The sequence below is a fragment of the Trachypithecus francoisi genome, unplaced genomic scaffold (genome assembly GCF_009764315.1).
Source record: "Trachypithecus francoisi isolate TF-2019V2 unplaced genomic scaffold, Tfra_2.0 Lachesis_group7, whole genome shotgun sequence".
NCBI classification, from domain to species: Eukaryota; Metazoa; Chordata; class Mammalia; order Primates; family Cercopithecidae; genus Trachypithecus; species Trachypithecus francoisi.
The window spans coordinates 29374578-29401367 of NW_022681472.1; the positions used below are offsets into that span (position 1 = coordinate 29374578).

Here is a 26790-nt window from a genome sequence, read left to right on the forward strand (position 1 = left end):
AAAAAAAAAAAAAAGATATTTTTCCCAGTAAGGTCTCTATCAAGAAGTCAAGAAGAATAGTGATCTGAAAGTGCCAAAAAAACAAAAAACAGTCAAATTATCTTCTTTGGAAAAACTGAATCACCAACCTTTAAAGAAAATAGCAACATGAAGGTTACCACACCATGTTTCACCCAGCCAATTCAGTGCACAAGGAAAGTAGTGTTTTTGCTGAAGAGAAATGTTTATAAACTAAATCACTTGGCCTGAGAGCCAGTAAGTAGGCATGAACCAAAAGGAACTCAGGAGAAAAGAGAAAGAAAAGTGATGAGTAGCCCTAGAAAACACCTACAGCAGATGCAGCAGACATTGTTAGAACCAGTAATGAAGACAGAAACAACTGTGAAGTAGAAGGGGAATGAGATAAAAATAATTCAGATCTCAATAACCTTTAAATAAAACAGCAGGGGCTTTTTAAACATACTGCATGCAGGGCAAATGCAGCAACCCTAAAACTTTTAGCAACCAAAACCAGGGGAATTAATTATTTGCATATTACCTATTACCTATTAGATAATAGGTAACCCCTAGGACCTAACCTGCCAGATACAGAATTTTAGAAGTTTGTCTAAACATAGAAAGGGTGAATTTACATGCCAGAGGTGAATTTCTGAAATAAAAGGAAATTTTTTTTCAATAGTTCATTCATACAAGGGACAAATAAGCACAGTTTCCACAGACTTTTTGATTGTTTTGTTTTTTCCCCCCAGACAGAGTTTTGCTCTTGTTGCCCAGGCTGGAGTGCAATGGTACGACCTTGGCTCACTGCAACCCCCACCTCCCAGGTTCAAGTGATTCTCCTGCCTCAGCCTCTCCAGTAGCTGGCATTACAGGTGCCTGCCACCACACCCAGCTAATTTTTTGTATTTTTAGTAGAGATGGGGTTTCACCACGTTGATCAAGCTGGTCTCGAACTCCTGACCTCAGGTGATCCACCCAGCTCAGCCTCCCAAAGTGCTGGGGTTACAGGCATGAGTCACTGCACCTGGCACCACAGATGGTTTTAATGTAAACTTTGCTAATCTGGTTCTCTGCATGGGGAGAGTAACCAAGGCAGAATTTCTTCAACTGCATATTGTTAGTCATCCTCATTTATTTAATACTCACTACAAGCCAAAGGAGAAAGTGAACATTTCAGTTTTTTAATGCAGTCAAGTAGTTTCTACAAACAAGAAACTATTAAACTGTTTCTAAAGTTCAAAAAAAACTTTTTGGAGTCTCAAGTAGCTGATAAAAACTAACTAGAACTGATGTGACAAAACAACTGAACACAATAAATTTGAAATCATAGGAACTTTGCGAATTTATTCAAAGCAGTCATATGAACAGCCAACAACGGAAACCACAGACATTCCTTGCTGCATAAATTACACTAAGTAAAATGGAATTACAGATTTTTAAGGAACTATCTGATGGAAATACAGTTTTACAAAAGGATCTTAGACCTAACGTATATGACTCAAGTTTGAAGTTCTGAATGCATCAGAAACAGTCTTTTTTTTGAGACGGAGTCTTGCACTGTTGCCCAGGCTGGAGTGCAATGGCACGATCTCTGCTCACTGCAAGCTCTGCCTCCTGGGTTCACACGATTCTCCTGCCTCAGCCTTCCATAGTAGCTAGGATTACAGGCATACACCACCACGCCTGGCTAATTTTTTGTATTTTTAGTAGAGATGGGGTTTCACTATATGTTGGCCAGACTGGTCTCAAACTCATGACCTCGTGATCCGCCCATCTCAGCCTCCCAGAGTGCTGGGATTACAGGTGTGAGCCACCGCACCCGGACTAGAAGCAGTTTTTAATTATTACTACATTCCCAAACTTCTCCCGAGCAGTACGGTTTATTCAAAAGTAAGTGAGAGCTAAGAGAGAAATAAATGTGCTCAGGGTATGTATCATTTTGGAGATAAGTATGTTTATCCCACAACCAACCTAAAATTTTAAGCAGGCCAATCTCTGGGTAACTTTTGGGTACTGTGAATGTAGTGCCTTTCATAAAACTACTAAAATCTAAACTGAAAGCCACCATAGCGATAAAAATCAAAAATAAGAATGAACAGGGGCTGGGGATGGTGACTCGTACCTGTAATCCTGCACTTTGGGAGGTCAATGTAGGAGGATCACTTGAGCCCTGGAGTTCAAGACCAGCCTGGGCAACAAAGCAAGATCCCATCCCTAAAAAAAAAAAAAATAGTAACTAGCCGCATGTGGTGGCATGCTCCTGGAGTCCCAACTACTCAGGAAGCTAAGGTGAGAGGACTGTTTGAGCCAGGAGTCTGAGGTTGCAGTTGAGTTATGATAGCCTATGGCACTTCAGCCTGAGCAACAGAGTGAGACCCTGTCTTGAACAACAACAAAAAACAAACCGCTCAAATTTGGTGTAGTTGGAGAAATAGCTCAATATTATAGTTACCAATATTTACAATGACTTAATAAAAATCAATAATTGAAAGTAGACTTATAATTGTACACTTCTATATAAAATAACTGTACACTTCTACATAAAATACAGTTTACCAAAAATCTCTGTGTTATTGCTAAGAACAAAACAAAGGATGGATTATCAGGTAACTTTCTAATATGAAATTTAAGAATTTTCAAACATCAAGCCCAATACTGAAAGACCTTATGGTACTGAGATCTTACCACAAAGGAGGCACCCTACTGTTCAGACTAGAGGTGGAGAGGTAGTTAGAAAGTCAATCACCTAATATGGTGTCAAGCTAGGTCAAAACACAGTATATACAAATGAGCAGTAAAAAACAGAATATAATTATAAAAGCCAATTTACGATATGGACACCAAGGTTTTTCCAGGGACAGTATGAGGAAAATATGTTCTCTGATTACAATTATTGTAAGATAGTACTTAATGCAGACGATGGTACTTAATGTGTAACTACATAAACTGAACGTACAAGCAATCAATTTACTGTTGTAATGGAAACTAAATCAGATATTTATATAAAACATATAGGTAGTCTACCATAAATGGTATTTGACAAAAATGACTGGAGATTGGAATCTCAGCATAGCTTTCAATTCAATTCTCTCTTTTTAGTCCTCTCATATATACCAGCAAGCATCCATAAGTGTTCCCTGATATTCTATAATAACCAGCGACATGCAGCTATAGTGCAAACACAAAACTACTGGACACACGAAACTAAACTTGGATTGCCTTGGATGGTAATCATTCTCTTCCCTTTATATTCTACGTTCTTTTAGCCTACTAATCTAATCCTCTATCTTCCTTCTCCATGACCCCCCAGGCTTCAGTGAATAGGGTTCACTGTTCACCTTCTTGTCAGGTGTCCAAGATGCTTGACAATTTAAGGCAATAAAAATTGTTATTCAAAGACTTTGGAAAGCTTGAACATCACCCTATGAAAACCATGGAAAACCAGTCCAGGAAAAAAAGACAAGATGAGGACATCATGAAGATAGGTTCTGGATCTCTGCAATGAATGAGTTTTGAGCAACAGAAAAGGGTCTGTGGTAAGGAGGCATGAATAGGAGTGGGGAATGAGGATGAAGAGGAAGGCAATTACTCTTTTGCCTCAGTACTTCTAAAGCTTTATAATCAAGACAATTGTACTTTCAGCACCACTCTTAGCAACAAAATGGCTTCAAATCAAAGAGACACTGTCCTCTTCCCTCTCTTCCCTCTAAAATAAACATTTTCCCTATTTCTAAAATACTGAAGATGTTTTCATCAAAAATTAGCTAAAAATCTCTAAAACAAGGCCGGGTGTGGAGTCTCAAGCCTGTAATCCCAGCAGTTTGCGAGGCCGAGGCGGGTGGATAACCTGAGGTCAGGAGTTTGGGACCAGCCTGGCCAAAATGGTGAAATCCTGTCTTTACTAAAAACTACAAAAAAATTAGCTGAGCATGGTGGTGGGCGCCTGTAATCTCAGGGACTCAGGAGACTGAGGCAGGAGAATCGCTTGAACCTGAGAGGCGAAGGTTGCAGTGAGCTGAGATCACGCCATTGCACTCCAGCCTGAGCAACAAGAGCAAAACTTCATCTCAAAAAAAAAAAATAATAAATCTCAAAAATAACAACCCTGTACAACTGGGACATTTAAAGGTAGTATAAAGCCAGGCACGGTGGCTCATGCCTGTCATCCCAGCACTTTGGGAGGCCAAGGCGGGTGGATCACTTGAGGTTAGGAGTTACAGACCAGCCTGGCCAACATGGCAAAACCTCGTCTCTACTAAAAACACAAAAATGAGCTGGGCGTTGTGTGCACCTGTAATCCCAGCTACTCTGGAGGCTGAGGCAGGAGAATCGTTTGAACCCGGGAGGCAGAGGTTGCAGTGAGCCAAGATCGCGCCACCGCACTCCAGCCTGGGCAACAGAGTGAGACTCTGTCTCAATAAAAAATAAATAGAAGTGGCCGGGCATGGTGGCTCACGCCTATAATCTCAGCACTTTGGGAGGCTGAGGTGGGCAGATTACAAGGTCAGGAGTTCGAGACCAGCCTGGCCAACACGGTGAAACTCCATTTCTACTAAAGATACAAAAAAAAAAATTAGCTGGGCGTGGTGGTGCACACCTGTAATCCCAGCTACTGGCAGAATTGCTTGAATTTGGAAGGCAGAGGCTGTGATAAGCCAAGATCGTGCCACTGCACTGAAGCCTGGGTGACAGGGCGAGACTCCATCTCAATAATAATGATAATAATAATAAATAAATGTAATACAGATGTATTTCAGATTTGTTTCACTCAAATAGAATGCTTTAACAGAGAAAAGGGGTACAAATACTGGATATGTAAAGGAATGGAAGAACTTTCTCTTGGATGTAGAAACGAAAAGTAGTAAGAGTCAAGAAACTAAGCCTGAGGACTTCAGAGATTTTTTTTGTTTTGTTTGGAGATGGAGTCTCCCTCTGTCGCCAGGCTGGAATGCAGTGGCACGATCTTGGCTCACTGCAACCTCCACCTTCCAGGTTCAAGCAGTTCTCCTGCCTCAGGATGCCGAATAGCTGGGACTACAGGTGTACACCACCATGCCCAGCTAATTTTTGCATTTTTAGTATGGGTTTCACTATGTTGACCAGGCTGGTCTCCAACTTCTGACCTCAAGTGACCTGCCTGCCTTGGCCTCCCAAAGTGATGGGATTGTAAGCATGAGCCACCATGTCCAGTTGTGGACTTCAGAGTTTTGATGGAGATGGGCCATCCCTCTTAATACCTATGATAGAAATGTCAAGCTTCTTTCACACTCTAAGATCCTTTTTGATGAGCCCCAAAATAACCTTCCTCTCTCATCTCCTGCTGTAATCCCCCATATATCGACACATAAAACTACAAGAGCCTATCCTCACAAATGTGAGGAGGCCAAGTCCTTTCACGCCTTGCCCTATACTTTTCACATAAACTCTTTTTGTCCGTTAAGACCCAGTTTTACCAGTTCAAATAAGTTTTTCTTTGCCCCCTTAGAGTATTCTAAATTGGTTGCTTTCCCTTTTGCTCCCAAAGCATACAATTCACATTTCAGTTAATTGTCTGTACAGATGCATACGCCAAAAATCATGGAGTCTTCCTTGACTCCTCCTTCAGTCATACTCCAAATTAATCCATTAGTAAATCCTGTTGATTCAACCTTTAAAACAGGTCCAAAACATGACCACCTTCCAAAACGTCCACTGCTACCCTTCTGGTGCAAGTCACCATCATCTCTCACCTGGGTTACTTTAGTGGCCTATCTGATCTCCTTGCACCTTTATGCCCTGAACAGTTTATATGACATACAACAGCCAGACTGTTCCTTTTAACCTTAAGTAGGACTACATCGTTCCTCTGCTCAAAACCTTCCAAAGGCTTCCCCATCTCACCAAAAGTCAAAATTCTTACAACGGGCTATAAATGTCCTATACAATCCGTGATGACCCCTCCAGCCCAAATGATCTTTCTGACTAATACAGTTTGGATATTTGTCCCCTCCAAATCTCATGCTGAAATGTAACCCCCAATGTTGGAGGTGGGGCCTGGTGGGAGGTGTTTGGGTCACTCGGGGTGGGTGCTCTCATGAATGGCCTGGTGATGTCCTCAACAGTGAATGAGTTCTCGTGAGATCTGGTTGTTTGAAAATGTGTGGCACCTTGCCACTGACTCTTGCTCCCACTCTCGCCATGTGAGACACCTGCTCCCTCTTCACCTTCTGCCATGACAGTAAGCGTCTTGAGGCCATCACCAGAAGCAGATGGTGGCACTATGCTTCTTGTACAGCCTGCAGAAATGTGAACCAATTAAACCTCTTTTCTTTATAAATTACCCAGCATCAGGTATTTCTTTATGGCAGTGCAAAAATGGCCTAATACACTGACCTCGGCCTTACACTCCCCTTCCTGTTTATACAACACTCCAGGGACCTGTCCTGCATATTCCAGATTTAGAGCCTTTGCATTTTGTCTTCACCTGTTCTTTCTCTCAACTCTTTCAAATGGTTTACTCCAGTACATCTTTCAGATCTCTTCTCCAATGTCACCTGCTCAGTGAAATCTTTCCCAACGACTCTGTTCAGTATTTCACCACCCTTGTCTCCCCTTCTATACTCTTTCCCCACCATCTTCCATACTATATGTATTTTACTCATTGCTTACTGTCTCTCCCCACAAGAACGCAAACTCCATGTAAGCAGGATTGTTGCTGCTGTTGCAGTTTTGGTCCTCATTGAATTACCAGCATCCAGCACAGTGTTTGTCCCATGATACATCCTCAAGAAATATGGAATGAATATTTACCTATCCAAATACTAAACAGATTATAAACTGTTTAAAGGCAGGCCCAATGCCTTTTAAATCTCTGTAGTCTCTCCCCTCTCTCAAGAAACAGTACTTGATACACAATACATGCCCAATGCATGTTGAATTAACCAACCATTTACCTGTATCCTAGCATAAGAAAATAGAATATGTATACAGAAAGATACTTTGTGTATGGCTGACAGTAAATGTACATTAGTGGCAAGCAGTGATGAAAAGATGTCTCATCTCTGTTTCCATATTAACTGACAAATTGTTTGTTGTTATTCTTTCTTTTAAGGCAAATGACTGAGCCAAACATATTTGAGATAGGTAACTTTTTCATTATAAGGCAGGACACAACATGAGACATAAAATATATCTGGTAGGAGGAAAAACACAACAAACCATAAAGATGTGTAACAGTCTTATCGATCTCATTTAAAGGTACAAAAGCAGTAATTTCACAATGAGATTGATCTATTCTAGAAATATTTTCCAAATTCTACTTTTGTAACTAGTGATAAACTCAGTACTGCTCATTGCTGCTCATTGCATGGAAAGATGAAAGACTTCCTTTTCTTTCTTTCTTTTTTTTTGAGACGGACTCTCGCTCTGTCACCCAGGTTGGAGTGCAGTGGCCGGTTCTCAGCTCACTGCAAGCTCCGCCTCCTGGGTTCACGCCATTCTCCTGCCTCAGCCTCCCGAGTAGCTGGGACTACAGGCGCCACCACCTCGCCCAGCTAGTTTTTTGTAGTTTTTAGTAGAGACGGGGTTTCATCGTGTTAGCCAGGATGGTCTCGATCTCCTGACCTCGCGATCCGCCCGTCTCGGCCTCTGAAAGTGCTAGGATTACAGGCTTGAGCCACCGCGCCTGGCCCTTTCTTTCTTTTTTATAGAGATGGGGTTGCCCTACGTTGCCCAGGCTGGTCTCAAACAGCAGGTGGCTGAAGTGATCCACCTGCCTTGACCTTTCAAAGTGCCTAGATTACAGGCATGAGTACCATGCCCAGTCAGAAAGATGAAAGACTAATTTATCTAACAAGTGCTAATGCTACAGAGTTTCATCAAATAAAATTTTGGGGGAATTTTACTGCCCTAGAGGACTGGTTCCAGCCACTTTCCCAGGGCAGTGGATCTCTGGAAAGTTTCAGTTATTGGAAAAATCTTGAAGTCTATAAGCCCATCAAACATTGATGTTTGACCCCTTATAATTATGTTAAAACCATATAGATTATGTATAAATACCTTTTGAAAAATTTTGAATTATTACTGGCCTAAGAGTAGTGCTGCCATTTTCCCAATCAATGGATATTAGAATATACAACCTCTATGCCATGTGAGGGGCTACAGAATTAACTGATATTAAAAAGGAATCCTCACTGGGCATGCCTATGATACCAGTATTCTGACAGGCCGAGGCGGGCGGATCACTTGAGGACAGGAGTTCAAGACCGGCGGACCAACATGGCGAAACCTTGTCTCTACTATCAAAAATACAAAAAAATTAGCCGGGCATGGTGGTGCATACCTGTAGTTGCAGATACTCGGAGTGGCTGAGGTGGGAGGACGGTTTAAGCCCAGGAAGCAGAGGTTGCAGTGAGCAGAGATAACACCACTGCACTCCAGCCTGGGCAACAGAGAGAGACTCCATCTCAAAAAAATAAACAAACAAAAAAATAAATAAAAAAACCAAGCTAGTCATGGTGGCACATGGCTGTGTCCCTGCTACTCTGGAGGCTGAGGTGGAAGGATCATTTGAGTCCAGGAGTTGGAGGCTGCAGTGAGCTATGATTACACCACAGCACAGGCAGATAACAGAGGGAGACTCTGTCTCCGCCCCACCCACCCCACCAAAAAGTAAATTAAAAAAGGAATCCTTATATTTCAAAAAGAGTGAGAATAACTGGCTTAGAGCTTTCAAAGGTATCATTCATTCCACATATAATCTTTCACTTTCAGAGAGAAAATTACTACATAGATAATTAGGCATTTTTTCCCATACTGGTACTCTCATCTAATTGGCAGTATGGCAAAGGAGGAAAGAAAAGACTTGGGTTTGGGTCTTGATTGTTCTATAAACTAGGTATTAAAACGTGAACAAGGCACTTCACTTCTACAAGTTTCAATTTCTCCACATATAAAATGAGGATGAATCTACCTCCCCTAACCACTTCATTAAAAGATGTTAGAAGACAAAATCAGAATGGAAGTTAAATTATGAAGTACTATAGAAATATTACCATAAAGAATGCATGCAGGTGCAGAAAAAGTCAAGTTTGGATGTGACTACACAGGGACTTGAATGCCAGGCTAAAAACTAGATTCCATAGGAAATAAACATTAAGAGGTTTTACTGTGAGGAGGTGGGGAATTCTGGGGATGGTGGAGTGAGACTGTGTGTGTGTATATGTGGGGGGCATGGAGTGGGGTGTGTCTGTGTGTGTGTTGTGTGTGTGTGCATGTGCATGTGTGTGGTACGTAACCAAAGAGATAACTGTGCCTTCAAAGAAATCTAATGGCACCGTGAAAGGATGCATAGGAATCCAAAGAACTAAAAGTTACTGTAATGGTTCAATTAAAAGATAAAAACCTGGACTAGGCCAGGCATGGTGGCTCACACATGTAATCCCAGCACTTTGGGAGGCCAAGGAGGTGGGCTGATCGCTTGAGCCCAGGAGTTTGAGACTAGTCTGGGCAACATGGCAAGACCCCATCTCTACAAAAAATATAAAAATTAGCTGGGTGTGGTGGCATGCACCTGTAGTCCCAGCTGCTTGGGAAGCTGATATGGGAGGATCACTTAAACCCAGGTGGCAGCGGTTGCAGTGAGCCAAGACTGCACCACTGCACTCCAACCTGGGTGACAAAGTGAGACTCTGTCTCAAAAACAACAAAACAAAAACAAACAAACAAAAAACCACACTATAGCACTGACATTAAGAAAAGAGTGGGCTACTTTTCAAATGTAGGAAGGAGGGGTGTGGAAAAGAGAAAAACTGAACACAAGATAGATAGGTGGACAGTAACCCAGGATAAAGAAAAACAAAATGTGCTTTGTTATTGGAAAGGTCAAATTTAGTTGTGTTAAATTTGAGATGTCTGGAGGTACTCAAGTATTTCAACAACGGTATGAAATTAAGCCTTAAAAAAAGAGATGTTCCCAGAGCTGTAGATCTGAGTTAGCTGCTTAAGGTGATTGAAGGTGAAAGAAGAGTGAGAAGAGTAACACAGTGCTGCATAAAGAACCTGGATAACACCAATGTTAGAGGAGCAGGCAGAAATAAAACCAGGGAAGGAGGATAAAATGAATTTGAAGTAGGAATGATAGGGAGAATTTATAACAAATGCTGTAACTTACAGAAATATTAAAGAAGAAATTCAACATAATGTTTAAGTTTGATATTTGATTTAGAATTCAATATTAAGGAAAGAGTTCAGGCCGGGTGCGGTGGCTCAAGCCTGTAATCCCAGCACTTTGGGAGGCCGAGACGGGCGGATCACGAGGTCAGGAGATCGAGACCATCCTGGCTAACACAGTGAAACCCTGTCTCTACTTAAAAATACAAAAAACTAGCCGGGCGACGAGGCGGGCGCCTGTAGTCCCAGCTACTCGGGAGGCTGAGGCAGGAGAATGGCATAAACCCGGGAGGCGGAGCTTGCAGTGAGCTGAGATCCGGCCACTGCACTCCAGCCTGGGTGGCAGAGCAAGACTCCGTCTCAAAAAAAAAAAAAAAAAAAGGAAAGAGTTCAGAGAACACGTTTTTGACTTGGTTTCATGCTTACAGAAATCCTATTTTCCTCTGGTGAAAAACTGGTAAGTTCCCAGAGTAAGCCTTCCCCCAATATCTCCCTAGTCAAAAGCTTCTGAGTTGGTATGAAATATTCTTCCTTCCCATACCATCAATGAACCTAGATGAATGTAGACAAATAGGGTGATTGATGAAAACAGACTGAGATCCAGTTGTCTCCACACATTTATAGTCAGAAATGCTGCTGACCAGCCAGAAAACAACAAAAGTGATGACAATCTTCTGGAGAGAAAATATTTGTTTTGACTTTTTATTCCAGTCTACAAATGCTTACTATAGACATCTAGAGGTGGTCACAATAGCATAATCCCTTTCACTTTAATTTTTATGAAAATGATAAAAAAAAAAAAGTCCTAAAAGTCTTGGTAGTTTTCTGCTCACATGAAAATTTCAGAACTTAAGGAGTCAGTATCCATTTAAATCTATGCTTTAAAACAATTACCTCTTTACTTATAGCATGATACAGTAACTGACTTCTATCTCTTCTCTTACATAACTAAGAAAAGATTAAGCTGTGTTTGGTATATTGTTTAAAGTGGCAATGAAATAAGATCTTCCCCCAAATAGTACACTTCAGCACCTACAAGCTAAATTTTCAGTATCTAGGAAATATTTCAGGTATTTGGTTCTATTTTACAGAATAGCTCATTTGCTAGCAATAATAGAGGGAGCTGGCATTACATCTTACCATTTTAGCCAACGGATCTCACAAGCCTCAAATTTTAAAAATGAAGTGCTTTGTTACAATAATTCTCTGAAGAATAAGTAATTATAGTAACTCATTTACTTATACTACCAAGCCAGAAACCTGGAAGTCATCCTAGAGTCTTCCTTTCTCTAATCTCTGATTAATCACTTACCATAGTTAAACAGCTCTCAAAAAACATTCCTCTACCACCATTAACCCTTGTCTAAGTATTAAGTTATTAACTAAACTGACTGGGCATCAAATTGTAATAAACAGACTTTGGGCTGATGTTTAGAAATTTAACATCTGGTGTTGTACTCTGCCATTCCAGTACTAAAAGGCTGCAAAGACAGCATGTCAATGCAAAATCAAAGTACTCCTTCCAACAGAGAACTTTTCTCTTCACCATGTGATTCTATCATCTGACCTAGGAGAGGTGCCTCCAGTTATTCCAAAATGCCAACTTCTCCAATAGCCTAGAGCAGTGGTCCCCAATCTTTTTGGCACAAGGGACTGGTTTGGCGGAAGACAATTTTTCCACGGATGGGGTTGGGGGTTGGATGATGGTTTTGGGATGAAAGTGTTCCATCTCAGATCATCAAGCATTAGATTCTCATAAGGAGCGTACTATCTAGATCCCTCGCATGTGCAGTTCACAATAAGGCTTGTACTCCTATGAGAATCTAATGTCACTGCTGATCTGACAAGAGGCGGAGCTCAGGCAGTAATGGTGCTCACCTCCTGTGTGGCCCGACTCCTAACAGGACAGGGACCAGTACCAGTCCAGCATAGAGGTTGGGGACCCCTGGCCTAGAGGCCTGGTTAGATTTCTATTCCCTTTTCTGCTAGTATTTATGGATAAGAAACAAACAATTTTAGACGCAAAATGTAGTAAAGCCCTAATCCCAATAAAGTGTAATGTTCATATCTTGATTATATTACGAACAAGGAAATAACAAATCCATCTACATACATATAAATGATTTATATGTTTTTACTGAGTCAAACATCTCTGGCATTTAGCTATCTAAAAATACAAAAAAAAAAAAAAAAATTAAAGCAAGGCAATTACCTGAGGAGAGTCAAAAGGATATCGACTACTAAATTTAAATAGAAGTTGAAATTTTTCCCCTTCATATAAGGTACCTGGTGCACCTTCCATGTCTACAATCCACCTAGAATAGAAAAGGCAAATTAAAAACTTAAGATACCGGGGTAAGGAGGAGAAAAGAGGACACCAAGTACTTCCTATACACTAAGCACTGGGACAAGAGTTGTTTATGTGTAACAGCACATGACAGCCTCCCAATAACTCTCTTACTGTTAATTCTCATGACCTTCTCTGACACTCAGGGGTGAAACCACCAGATCAAGGTCAGACAGCTAGCAAAAGATAGGTCTAAAAAAGCAAACAAAATAAAAACCCAAGGCCAGGCGCGGTGGCTCACGCCTGTAATCGCAGAACTTTGGGAGGCTGAGGCAGGTGGATCACAAGGTCAGGAGTTTGAGACCAGCCTGACCAACATGGTGAAACTGGTCTCTACTAAAAATACAAAAATTAGCTGGGCGTGGTGGTGTGCACCTGTAATCCCAGCTACTCAGGAGGCTGAGGCAGGAGAATCGCTTGAACCCAGGAGACAGAGGTTGCAGTGAATCAAGATCATGCCACCGCACTCCAGCCTGGGCTACAGAGCAAGACTGTCTCAAAATAAACAAACAAACAAATCTCAAACTAAGGTGCGCTGACACCCAAGCCTGTGCTCTTCCTAATTGATTTACATTACCTTATTTTTTCAAAGTACCATTTCTACAATGCTGATATTAAGTATTCTATACATAACATCAAACTAATCAACTGTCTTTCTGATTATAACTGGTAGAAGCCATGGAGAAACACGTATAGACAATGACTACAGAGAACCGTAGCTGTCAGATTTATTTTTCTCATCAACATTCTAGAGAAGATTAACAGGGTAAGGGGAGCTAAACTGACATCATTCCACTTGCTCTGACGATCAAGCAAGGCTTTGTACTGCCTTTCCTTTATTTCTCACTATGTTTCAATTGTTTAATAAAGCCCATTTCTATGGCATCTATGCAAGCCTACTTTGTTTTCATATATAACAATCATAAACATGAATGTGTTGTTATTTATAGTGTATACACTATTTCCTGTTATTTTCTTTAAGATGGGGGGAAGAATAAGGGATAATGACAGCAAAGATAACAGGGCAGCATTAGAAGCAAAAGTGAATTGAAGTCATTAACAATGTGTTCCTAATTATAGCTCTGTCACTTATAATTATTGTACACCTAGGCAATTCTCTTGAACTTTTCAGGTATTAAAGTTTCTTGTACTTAAAATACAAGAAAACAAAAGGAAGACAGAAAACACAGTGTTGGGATTCTAGTCATTACCACACATACTATGAACTTAGGATTATGTAAACTAATAAATGTACCTATACTCTAAAAGAAATCAGCTACAGTATACAGACTCTTAAGAGCATAGCTATTCATTTTAAGAATGCATGCTGAGTACCATACATGGTAATAAAAGATACGACCACAGACCCAAGAGACAACATTTTATAGTGAAATTAGACAGTTATAACTGAAGTTATACTGAAGTGGCAGTTATAGTTAATCTTAACTCGTTGTGTGAGAAAGTTATGTTATCTCTCCAATTTTAACTACCTCAATAATAAAACAGAAGATAATCACCTCATAGTGTTGTTGGAGATAAACGACCCTACATAAGTAAAAAACTTAGCACATTCCTGACTCAGAGTCAATACATGGTAAATTACATGCAATGCAAAAGCTGCATACAAAACAAAAAACTATCTCTTTATATATTAGGTCCTTCTTAATCTTCGAAATTCCTTTCTTGTTTTTCCACCCACATCCACTAGGCAGAGTAATATTCCCAGGAAAAATGGTGGTCTTTCATTCTGTTTATATGGCAATTTGAGGACACACAACATAAATGAACATGTGACCTATGCAAACAAGCACAGCTTTTAAAAATAAAGAGCTAACCAAGTATCTCATCAATCCTCGTAATATCTGCACGACATGCAGATATTACATGAGGTCAAAGACAGCATAACTTTCAACACTGTGCATGGTACTTTCTTTTTTTTTTTTTTGGTACAGAGTTTTGCTCTTGTTGCCCAGGCTGGAGTGCAATCGCACAATCTCGGCTCACCACAACCTCCACCTCCGGGTTCAAGTGATTCTCCTGCCTCAGCCTCCCAGGTAGCTGGGATTACAGGCATGCACCACCATGCCCGGCTAATTTTTTGTATTTTTAGTATAGGGGGTGGTTCTCCATGTTGTTCCGGCTGGTCTCGAACTCTTGAACTCAGGTGATCTGCCTGCCTCAGCCTCCCAAAGTGCTGGAATTACAGGTGTGAACCGCTGCGCCCGGCCTGTGCATGGTACTTTCTAATAACCCTTTTTTTTTGAGACAAGGTATCACTCTGTCACCCAGGCTGGAGATCTGTGGTGCAATCAGGGCTCACTGCAGCCTTGACTTCCTGGGCTCAAGTGACTCCCACCTCAGACTCCCAGGTAGCTGGGACCACAGACATACCACCACGTCCAGCCAACTTAAAAAAATTTTTTTTTTCACTAGAGATGGGATCTCCCTATGTTGTCCAGCTCTTCTTGAACTCCTGGGCTCAAGGGATCCTCCCGCCCCACCTCAGCCTCCCAAAGCATTGAGATTACAGGCATGAGCCACCATGCCAGGCCTAGTAAGATTTTATTAGTTAAAAAAGTAAGATATGTTCATTGTAGAAACTTCAGAAAAGTAGAAATAAAAATCACCCAGTGACAACCACTGTTAAAATTTTTGGAGGTATATTTCATTCTAGTCATTTTGCTGTTTCCTATACCATCAAAGCCTATACAAAATGGCAGCCGCGTAGCTGCATTTTGTGCACACTTAAATTACATCAATTTAAACCATCAGGGTTTATGATACCAATCACAAGCATATGCCCCAGAGTAAGGATGCAATGAGACTACACATGTTGTTCTCTCAATTAATCTCAGTTCTTCAACACCTGTGAGTACCTAGTACTCTAATTCTAATGTTTAAGCATCAGAATTTTTTTATTTCTTCACACATCATGGTTGTTAATCAAAGACACAATCATCTATTCCACTCTGGAGGAAAAACTGGCTTTGGTGGATTTATTAATAAAGAGGATACATACTAATAAGGTCTTCTTAAAGGATTTTTCAAAGGTAATTATAACTATACAAAATTTTTACCTTACATGCTGACTATAGACTATAATTCAAGTGATGCTATTTCACTGCACTGCCTTGACAAACCTTTTCCATATTATTGACATTTACACTATTCCCAAATTATCCCTGGAATTAGTAATGCTGAAATTAGTATAGTTGGTTCTAAGTCTTTTTCTAGATCCTTACTTTCTTAGGATGGTGTGTGGTGGGTCAAACAGGATAGTGTTCATATTTTTTAAGGTCTCAATATATGCTACTAAATTTCTTCCAGAAAACTAAAAAAAAATTTTTTTGTGGGTACAAAGTAGGTGTATATATCTATGGGGCACATGAGATATTTTGATACAAGCACACAATGCATAATAATTGCACCTGGGTAAATGAGGTATCCATCACCTCAAGCAGTTATCCTTTCTGTTACAATCCAATTATACTTTTAGCTATTTGAAAATGCACAATAAATTACTGTTGACTATAGTCACCCTGTTGTGCTCTCAAATACCAGATCTTCTTCATTCTACTTTTCGTGCCCATCAGAAAGCTGCTTAATGTGCTTTTATCATCATCCTCTTAATGGATCTTCCACATCCATATCCACATTTCATATACTCTTAACAATCTGATTCTTTATAAGACTATTTTTATAGCCTAGAAGATGGCACAAAGGTAAAAATTTTACGGTTCATTTACAATAAATTAAAAGAAAAATTCTTACCTGACCAGTATCTTGATATGATAGGATTTACTCTACAACAAAGGTATTGTTGCTTTGGCTGTTATAATTTGTGGTGTAACTACCTGGTAATCTATTAAAGCGTTTCTATTTGTAAAAATTTAAAACGTTTCTTTAACTTTTTATAAATTATTATGTTATGTGGTTTCCCCATCCTCCCAAAAAAACAAAGGATGAAAGAAGAAGTAATCTCATTATTATCAGTTTCCTTGAGAACTATCGGGACAGTTGTTATAGGATACTCTGAGGTAGATTAATAAAAGGAGAGAGGAAAAAGATTAAAATGGGATATAATCTGCATCGGGATGAAAAAAGAGTCAGTTTCATTTGTTTAACAATATGCAACAAATGCCACTCTAAATGTATGTTCCACTTTTGGTTGCTTTAGAACAAGAGTTTTATATTTTCTATGTATGATATATACAAAAAATCAGTTTAGAATTCAACAATATTTTTAAGTGATTGTTGCAAAGAAGTGTATTACATTTTTTTTTTTCAAAAGAGTCTATACATCCATTCGTAATATTCTTGTTCTTAAAGCTTTGACCCCTGTCTTAAGTACTGATACAAATGCCAAAGTCAAAGGTACCCAGAACTGTTCCTTCTGAAAGGGTAAGTTATATGAATTTTGGTCATTTTTACTCCCTGGACCTAGACTACACCAAATATACGAATTGGCTCATTTGTCCTACAAGTTGGTTTATAGTCAATTTTTATCTTATTGGCTACTTTTCCTTTTCTTTTTAGAGGTTTTTCTAAGTGGAGGATAAATTATTTTAGATTTCTCCACGATTTCAGAACATTTACCACTGTCTAACAAAATTATTAAACGACTGCTGAGAGTCACACTTTCACTTAGCTGCCCTTCTGTACAGGATGCAATTAATGTTTTTAGGGCATGGGATACCTCTTGACTATTACTCTCTTCATATGCCTAAATAGATACATATTTTTAATTTGATAAAACCTCACACCAAACAGTTCTTTAATATTATAGATGAGGATCACATCACAAAGTCAGTGCTACTCAGTTAAACAAAACTTTTAAAAAATGTACCAAAGATAGTCTAAAAACAGCTTTACAAATTATGCAACAATGTTTATAACATTGTAAAACAAAATTGATTATATATATAAATGCATAGAATAAGATCTGTTTACTGTATTTCCCTCTTGGTGAAAGAGAATAAAATGAAATGTGAAAATAATTTTGTAGTTTTAAAAAGTGGGTGAACATTCATACATTATTGATAATAAAAGAAAGAACACTTTAAACATTAAATACTTACTGTGTAATTGAATTTTGAACACTTTTTTCATTTAAGGTCATCCCAGGAGGTGGGTCATTTTGCAAAGCCAACAGTTCTTTCTGTAGTCGTTTCTAGAAAAGAACATCAATAATAATTTGTCCTTTTTTTTGAGACTAGGTGTGTGTCACCAGGTTGGAGTATGGTGGTGTGATCACAGCTCACCACATCCTCAAACTCCTGGGCTCAAGGAATCCTCCCACCTCAGCCTCCCAAGTAGCTTGAGATTACAGGCACACACCACAATGCCTGGCTAATTTTTTTTGGTAGAGATGGGGGTCTCACTTTGTTGCTCAGGCTGATACTGAACACCTGGCCTCAAGCAATTCTCCCGACCTCAGCTTCCCAAAGTGCTGAGATTACAGGTGTGAGCTACCACACTCGGCCTGTACTTTTAAAAAAACAACATAACATCCTTCTAGTTATCCTTGATAATATCCTTCTACAATCTGAAATAATTACATTTCCTCCAAATGTTCATACCTTTCTCTTTACTAGCCCCTTATATATTCTATACACATATTGCTCAAAATTTGAATAGCCTGTCCTATAATTCACAATCTACTGTCAAACTATTTCAACACTAGAGCTTCCAGGCTGCTGAATGTTTGGAGTTTCCTGGAGGGTGGCACACCTGGAAAGGACATGGAAGCTCCACATCCCTTCCCTCATGCATCTCTTCATCTGTATGCATTATAATATTCTTTCCTATAAACCAGTAAACACATCCATGACAGTAATAGTAGTTCTGGCAGCAGCCACCAGCGCCTCAAGAGCACAGCCAAATGGGTGGCTTTCCTGGATAATCTGGTGGAAGACCTAGAAGGCATGACAAAATTTAGGACATTTTTTAAAAAGAAATTCAATGAAGAAAATATTTTGTTTTTTCTTGTTGTACCCTGGAAAAGCATGTCCACTGATAACAAGGGAAGAAGTATACAATAAAAGCTGTACAAATAAGTATGCAAAATACATAGCCAAAAGAAAGCATGTAAAGATTTCTTTTTTTAATGCAAGATAAGCAGATGCAGGAAAAGGCAAAGGAGGTCTACGTGACCTTTCTTTCCAGTAAGGCCTCGTCACAAGTCAAAAAGAGGCAGACTTCGCTCAACAAAAAGATTCTGGAAGAATCACATCCTCTGATGTTCCAGGAACTCCAGGACTGGATCTTCAATCTCACCAAGTACAACAGCTACAGTAGCTGCTTAAAGTTTGAGTAGGTTTGTTGTTTATTTTTTAAGAGACAGGGCCTCATTCTATCACTCGGGCAGGCATGCAGTGGCACAATCCTAGCTTACTGCAGCCTGGAACTTCTGGGCTCCAGCCATCCTTTTGCCTGAGTCTCCTGAGTAGCTAGGACTATAGGTGTGCAACACCATGCTTGGCTAATTTAAAAAATTTTTTTTTTTTTTTTTTTTTTTTTGTAGAGACAGGGTCTCACTATGTTGCACAGGCTGGTCTTAAACTCCTGGCCTCAAGTGATCCTTCCACCCTGGCCTCTCAAAAGATTACAGGGGTGAGCCAGTGTGTCAGTCCTGATTTGCTTTTAAAACACAAGCAAACTGCAAAAGAGGAGAAAGTTCAGTCTGATGCTCAAACTACAGCTAGAAAAGCTTTTAGAATTTTTAACATGAGTTCCCAAAGACTGGCAGATTTATGAAGGAAAGAAAGTAGGCTACATGTGGTGGCTCATGAATATAATCTCAGCACTTTGGGAGGGAGAGGCGGGAAAACTGCTTGAGCCCAGCAGTTTGGGATCAGCCTGGGTAACAGTGACACCCTCTCTCTACAAAAAAATAAAAAATAAAAAATTAGCCAGGTGTAGGGGCATGCACCTGTACTCCCAGCTACTTCAGAGGATAAGGTAGGAGGATCTTTTGAGCCCAGGAGGCCAAGGCTGCAGTAAACTATAGTTGTACCACTGCACTACAGCCTAAGTTACAGTGAGATTCTGTCTCAAAAATAAAACATAGAATAAAAAATCATAATCAAAAGAAGCAAAGAAACTTTCGGAGTTTATAATTGCCTTGTTATGTACAAAAACTGAAAGGTACAAAACTCTTCAATGGAATATGTGTATTTTATTAACTGCTTGACCAGTAAGTTTTGCATAATGACTAATCTTACACTAAAAAAAAAAAAAGCTTTGAAGTTTCGGTTCACAAAACAAACCGATTTCTTCCATACTGGAAAAAATATTTCCACACTGATGCTGTAAAGTAGTTACGAAGAATAGGCAGTTACCTATACAACATCAAGACGTCATAGCTACTGTATTGAGGTTATAGGTCAAGTAGCCATTATCTGAACTGCTTGTGACCAGAACTGTTTCGGATTTACTGGCTGAGCATCCCAAATCTAAAAAGCCAGAATCTGAAATGCTGAGTGTCACATTGCTACTCAAAATGTTTCAGATTTCGGAGCATTTCACATTTCAGATTGGGGATGCTCAACTTGCGTAAGGTCTTAATAGCTTGAGTTAAAAGTGCTTAAAAGTTTTAGCAGTGCTTCCTTTGCTGCTTTCTAATTATAAAAGCCATAGTTTGGCTGGGCGCGGTGGTTCATGACTATAATCCCAGCACTTTGAGAGGCCAAGGTGGGCAGATCGCAAGGTCAAGAGTTTGAGACCAGCTTGGCTGACATGGTGAAACCCTGTCTCTACTAAAAATACTAAAAAAATTGGCCGGGCATGGTGGCGCATGCCTGTAGTCCCAGCTACTCAGGAGGTGGAGGCAGAAGAATCGCTTGAACCCAGGAAGCAGAGGTTGCAGTGAGCTGAGATTGCGTCACTGTACTCCAGCCTGGGTGACACAGTGAGACTGTGTCTCCAAAAAAAAAAAAAAAAAAAAAAAAGCCATAATTCTCCAAAATCCTTAAAGAATGTCATTTCACAGACAAGCTTTCCAGAGAAACTCTAAAAGTAACCCTTTATACAAAAAGCCTTTCAAAAATTTTATGCTTTGTGATAATAATGAAATCAGAAGAAAAAAGAAAATATTAATAAAATTTTTAAAAGATTTTATAAAATTTTTTAAAGTAATTTTAATAATCTACTATTCATTTTCTTAAATAGGATCACCTGCACATAGTTTAATATTTCAAGGTTATTGTTAACATCATTTATAGTAGAACATCAAAATACAACATATTATGATCTGAGATATGTTAAGGTTTTCTTCCTACATACTAGGTATCCTAAAATGGCTATGTATTTTGCATACTTATTTGTACAGCTTTTATTGTATACTTCTTCCCTTGTTATCAGTGGACATGCTTTTCCAGGGTACAACAAGGCAAAAACAAAAAAAACAAAACACAGTAGTCCCTAATTTATGAATTTTAAAACCAAATATTATAATTTCATGCAGGATCATAAATTTTAAAACCAAGTAATGTTATTAAAATTGCATGCAAGATTATAAAGATTCTTAATATGACTTTTTTTTTCTTCAGAGACAGGGTCTCACTATGTTGCCCAGGCTGGAGTATACAGGCACAATCCCACTACTGATTGGCATGGGAGATTTGACCTGTTGTTTCTGACCTGGCTGAAACAGGTCACCATATTGATGCGGAACTCAATGCGGACACCCAAACGGCATAGCGCACTACAGTCCAGAACTCCTGCCGCAGCTTTCCAAGTAGCTGGGACAACAGGCACCACCCACTGCACCCAGCGTAAGTCTTTTCTCAAAGTGAAGAAGACGAATATGGATATCTGTTCATTTCTTAAGAGTTCTCTGCTTAAAAATTGGTTTTTTTCTGGACAGTGAAATATTACTATCAGTAAGTAATGTTTCTAGGTCTTCAATTTATGACACTTAAAGTAAGCTTAGCCATCCAACACCACTACAGATAGAAAACTGTGTTGTGCATCACTGTAATGGACTTCAAATTTGCTTAATTTGTTTTGAATAGAGACAAATTTAAGCAAATTACTATGTTAAAACAAGGTTTTAATTATTTTCTACTGGTACTCACAAATGAGGGTTCTGTGATCACATACATTTTTTAAAAAACTGGGTCAAGCCGGGCGCGGTGGCTTAAGCCTGTAATCCCAGCACTTTGGGAGGCTGAGACGGGCGGTTCACGAGGTCAGGAGATCGAGACCATCCTGGCTAACACGATGAAACCCCGTCTCTACTAAAAATACAAAAAACTAGCCGGGCGAGGTGGCGGGCGCCTGTAGTCCCAGCTACTCCGGAGGCTGAGGCAGGAGAATGGCGTAAACCCGGGAGGCGGAGCTTGCAGTGAGCTGAGACCCAGCCACTGCACTCCAGCCTGGGCGACAGAGCAAGACTCCATCTCAAAAAAAAAAAAAAAAAAAAAAAAAACTGGGTCAAACAAAGAAGAACTGGCTTCTTCAACAAAACTTTTCATATACTAACTTGTACAGTGATTGTCCAAAGGGAAGAAGATGACATAAAGAGGTTCCCAAAAATAGCTGGGCACAGTGATGCATGCCTGTAGTCCCAGCTACTCAAGGGGCTGAGGCAGGAGAATCGTTTGAGTCTAGTAGTTGGAGTCCAGCCTGGACAACACAGCAAGAACTTGTCTCTAATAAAACTAAACAAGGCCAGGCACGGTGGCTCAAGCCTGTAATTCCAGCACTTTGGGAGGTCAATGAGCATGTAATGCCTGAGGTCAGGAGTTCAAGTCCAGTCTGGGCAACATGGCAAAACCCCATCTCTACCACAAATACAAAAATTAGCCAGGAGTGGTAGCATGCGCCTGTAATCCCAGCTACTCGGGAGGCTGAGGCACAAGAATAGCTAGAACCCGGGAGGCAGAGGTTGCAGTGAGCCTAGATCACATGAATGCATGCAGCCTGGGCTACAGAGCAAGACTCCATCTCAATAAAATAAAATAAACAAAAAACTCCCAACAACAAAAAAGAGGTTTCCAAAGATAATAGAATCCTTTGAGTGTAGATCGTCTCAAGCCTTGTTTCAAGGACCACATTTTGGGAAACACTGCTACGGAAATCTTCCAGATCTTGAGAACTTTACTAAGTCAAGAAGAATAACCCTTCTTAGTAGAAGAAGCAAGAACATAAAGGAGAATCAATCTGCTTAACTACCAAGCAAAACACAAGAAAACAAAAGCAAACTAAAAAAGCACTTTATTGGTATAATTATCCCTGGTCTCCTGAACATAATGGTAAAGGGTGCCCAGATACAGAATCTTCTTGGGTTCAAATACCCCCTAGAGGTTTCCCATTGGCAACTTGGTGTTCACTTCAAGTAATGAAGTGGTGGCCCACAATCAGTCTGATTAGTTGCAGAAAGCAGTCAGAGGCTGAAGTGATGTTACAAAGGTCACAGTCCTATGCAAACATCTGATTGACCTTTGATGTGAAGCAACCTTCACAGTGATTCTTGGACAGGTGACAGTGCAACACAGGGAAAAGTGGGTATGTTAATCTCTTGAGCATCCTTTTGATGTTACATAAATTTTCTCCTCAACCCCTGTAGTAAGTCCACTGTACTACATGATATATTAAAATTTGAAGAAAAATAAAGCAAATTAAGGGGATAGGGGAGGCACATAGGTCTCACATTTTGTAAAGTTTTATCTCAACTTGACACTCTGAGAAACTATCCTAAAAGGTAGAAACATTCAGGGAAGGAAAAAATACAAAGTGAAGAAAAAACATTAAAAATGTGGGAATATATGATAATGGTTGCTAATACAACTGTACATAAAATGACCAAGAACATTTTCTCCAATTTCATCTAACAACCAATTAAAGATGGAAGGTTAAAAACAGGAGAGCACGATGGAAAAAACAGGAATACCATACACGTTAATATTAATAGCATTGCACTAATAAGTAGATATTATTTTTCCCTAACAACATTAAACAATTCTAACAGCAGCCATTTCTCCTTTCAGAGGGAAATGTGAGGCAACAAATTAGTTTTACTTTTTTTTTTTTAAACAGAACTAAACTCATGCAGAGCAAGGAAGCATTTTCCCTCCTACTGAATTCTGATGACATTTCTAACAGTTACTTAATGAAACTGTTTTCCCTTTCAGGAAAGAGAATGCAATACAGGTATTCATTCTTAGTTTAAGCTAAACTTTTCAAAAGTCTGTCAGAAATGCAAAAAGTGTCAGGACTTAATGATTTCTGCTAGTAAGAGCCCGCAGCCCACAAAAGGAGACAAATGTGCCAATAATTTCTCCATGCTTTCAGAGTACAGTAGTGTCCAAAAGAAGAGTGGTGAGAGGAGAAAAACCAGGCCTGTGGTATGCAGAAAGCCAAGGAAGAATATGTTTCAAGGACTAACCAGACTTTCTTTTCCAGCACAACGGCACAGTATATACCGTGGATAATTACAGAGAAAACAAAGACAAAGTGAACGCAGGAACTCTGAAATGTAAGGATTACGACTGGATTTTGCCATGGAGATTTCAAACAAACTCAATAGCAAAACCAAAGTGAAGATGCTAACAGAGGAGTTACCTGAAACTATGATCCCTCAATGTAAAGATCAACAAGAAAATGGGCAAAGAGACAACAATGTTATTTGCCTACTTTAAACTTAGCAATGGGTGAAGGAAGAAAAAAATTCTCCCCTGAAATTTCATAACTTCAACCCACATGGATTCATAGCCTGAATTCCTGCTACCTGAGAACATTAAGCAAGGATTTAATCAAAAGTAGTCCAGGAAGTGGTGGCCTCAAAGTAACTGGCAGAAACAAATACAAATATAAATCCTGGAAAAATCCAAGTTCTATCCTTTGAGGCAACAATTTCACTACTCAGAATCGCAGAAAGATACATATAAAATAGCTTCGCTGTAAAACAACATCTAGAAATATATGTCAATAGGTAAATTACACAAATTATGGCATAGCAAACTAAGACTATGCAACCGCTAAGAACGACATGCACCTGAGTACTGACAAAAAAATAAAGAACTCCAAAACATACTGAAATAAAGAAAAAGCAAGCCTCAAAAATACATGTATTTTATCTTAAAATAAAAGAGATGTAATTACACAAATATATAAATGCATACAAAAGACCAAAAAAAAGCACACTCAATTATTTTACAGTTGGAAATGGCAGTGGAGAAAGAGGACATACTGTATGCACTACATACCTTTCTTTATATTATTTGGCTCTTTTACAAAAATGTAGAAGTGTATTTTCTGTATAATTAAAAAATAAACTAAACAACTCAATGGATGACAAAAACACATTCACACAAAAACATATACACAAACATTCATAGCAGCATTCTTCATAATGCCAAAAAACAACCCAAATGCCCGCTAACTGAAGAATGGATGAACAAAATATTAAAACCACGCAATGGAATATTATTTCACCTTCAAAAAGAATGAAGTACTGACGCATTTTACAACACAAATGAACCTCAAAAACATTATGTTTTTGAATGAAGCCAGTCACAAGACCACATATTGTATGATTCCACTGATACGAAAAGTCCATAATAGACAAATCTATAGAGACGGAAGGTAAGCTGGTGGTTGCCAGGGGCTGGGAAAGGAGAATGGGGTGATGGAGAGTGACTACTTATGGACACAAAGGTTGCTTTTTGGGCATGATAAAGATTTCTAAAGTTAAATTATAGGTATGGTTGCACAACAGTGTAAATAAATTAAAATTATTGAGTGTAGAAATGGGACTATTTTATGGCATGTAAATTACATCTAAATAAAAGTTTTTTGACCTAGCACAATGGCTTGTGCCTGTAATCCAAACACTTTGGGAGGCCAAGGCAGGAAGATCAGTTGCAACCATGTGTATAATACCAATCTGGGCAACACCTCGAGACCACATCTCTACAAAAAAATTAAAAATTAGCCAGGCATGGTGGTAGTATACGCCTGTCGTCCTAGCTACTCAGGAAATGGAGGCAGGAAGATTTCTTGAGCCCAGGAGTTTAGGTTATAGTGAGCTATGATCTAGCGACTGCACTCCAGCCTGAGTGACAGAAAGGGAGACCCTGTCTCTTTAAAAGAAAAAAGGAAAACCTCAATGGGTAAAGAAACTAACCACAGGTGAAGAAAGAATTTCTACTGAGGAAGATGGTATGAAGAAATTATCCAGGATATAACTCAGAGAAATAGATAATGAAAACATGAAAGAAAGGTAGAGAGACCAAAAAAAAAAACAACACAAAAAACAAGTTAGAGAACAGAAAGCAACATTTTCTTCTATAAATGCTTCTTAAATAATAATGCGTAGTGGTGCGTGCCTGTAGTCCCAGCTACTCTGGAGGCTGAGGCAGGGGAATTGCTTGAACCCGGGAGGCGGAGGTTGCAGTGAGTCAAGATCATGCAAATGCACTCCAGCCTGGCGACAGAGCAAGACTCCATCTCAAAAAATATAATAACAACAACAATAATAATAATGCCTGAGAATCTCCCAGAATTGTTAAAGACATCAGCCTTCAGGTTAATGAAGCCCAATTAAATCTAAGCAGCATAAATAGAAGACATCTAAACTTAAACATCACTGTGAAAGCATAAAACACCAATTAAAAAGAGCTAATTCTACTGCCATAGACAAAAGATAGATTACCTACAAAGTTATAGAAATAAGGCTACCATTTTAAGAACAATGATGTCAGCACTAGAAATCAGTAAAAATATATTTTATGTAAGTAAAACTAACTGCCAATTTAAACTCCTATACCGAACAAAACTAAGTTTTTAAGAAAATGGATGAAATAAAGATATGTGCAGACAAAACAGTTTCCTACCAACAGTAACCAACAAAAGAATAAACCCTGAATTCCTTCTGGAAAATGATACAAAGGGACAGATCTGAGATGAAACAATGGTGAGCAGATACTTAAAAAAGTATGTACATCTAAACACTGAATAAAACAATACAGGCCCACAGTTCCTTATGAAACAACTCTTGGCTGGGCACAGTGGCTCACACCTATAATCCCAGCACTTTGTGAGGCTGAGGTGAGTGGATCACCTGAGGTCAGGAGTTCGAGACCAGCATGACCAACATGGTGAAACCTCGTCTCTACTAAAAACACAAAGTTAGCCAGGTGTGGTGGCGCATGCCTGTAGCCCCAGCTACTCAGGAGGCGGAGGCAGGAGAATCATTTGAACCTGGGAAGCAGAGGTTGCAGTGAGCCAATATTGTGCCACTGCACTCCAACCTGGGCAACAAGAGCGAAACTCCATCTCAAAAAAAAAAG

General features: G+C 39.4%; 1 protein-coding gene across 2 annotated transcripts in view; it reads right to left on the minus strand.

The window, feature by feature from the left end:
- The window catches only part of UBE2W (ubiquitin conjugating enzyme E2 W), a 74298-nt gene that overhangs the window by 17526 nt on the left and 29982 nt on the right, over nucleotides 1-26790 (minus strand). For both annotated transcript variants that reach the window (XM_033202825.1, XM_033202826.1), the window contains 2 exons: nucleotides 17575-17666; nucleotides 12362-12464 (listed from right to left, as the gene is read on the minus strand). In XM_033202825.1, coding sequence (XP_033058716.1) covers nucleotides 12362-12464; nucleotides 17575-17666 — 195 coding nt within the window. The remainder of the gene's footprint in view (nucleotides 1-12361; nucleotides 12465-17574; nucleotides 17667-26790) is intronic.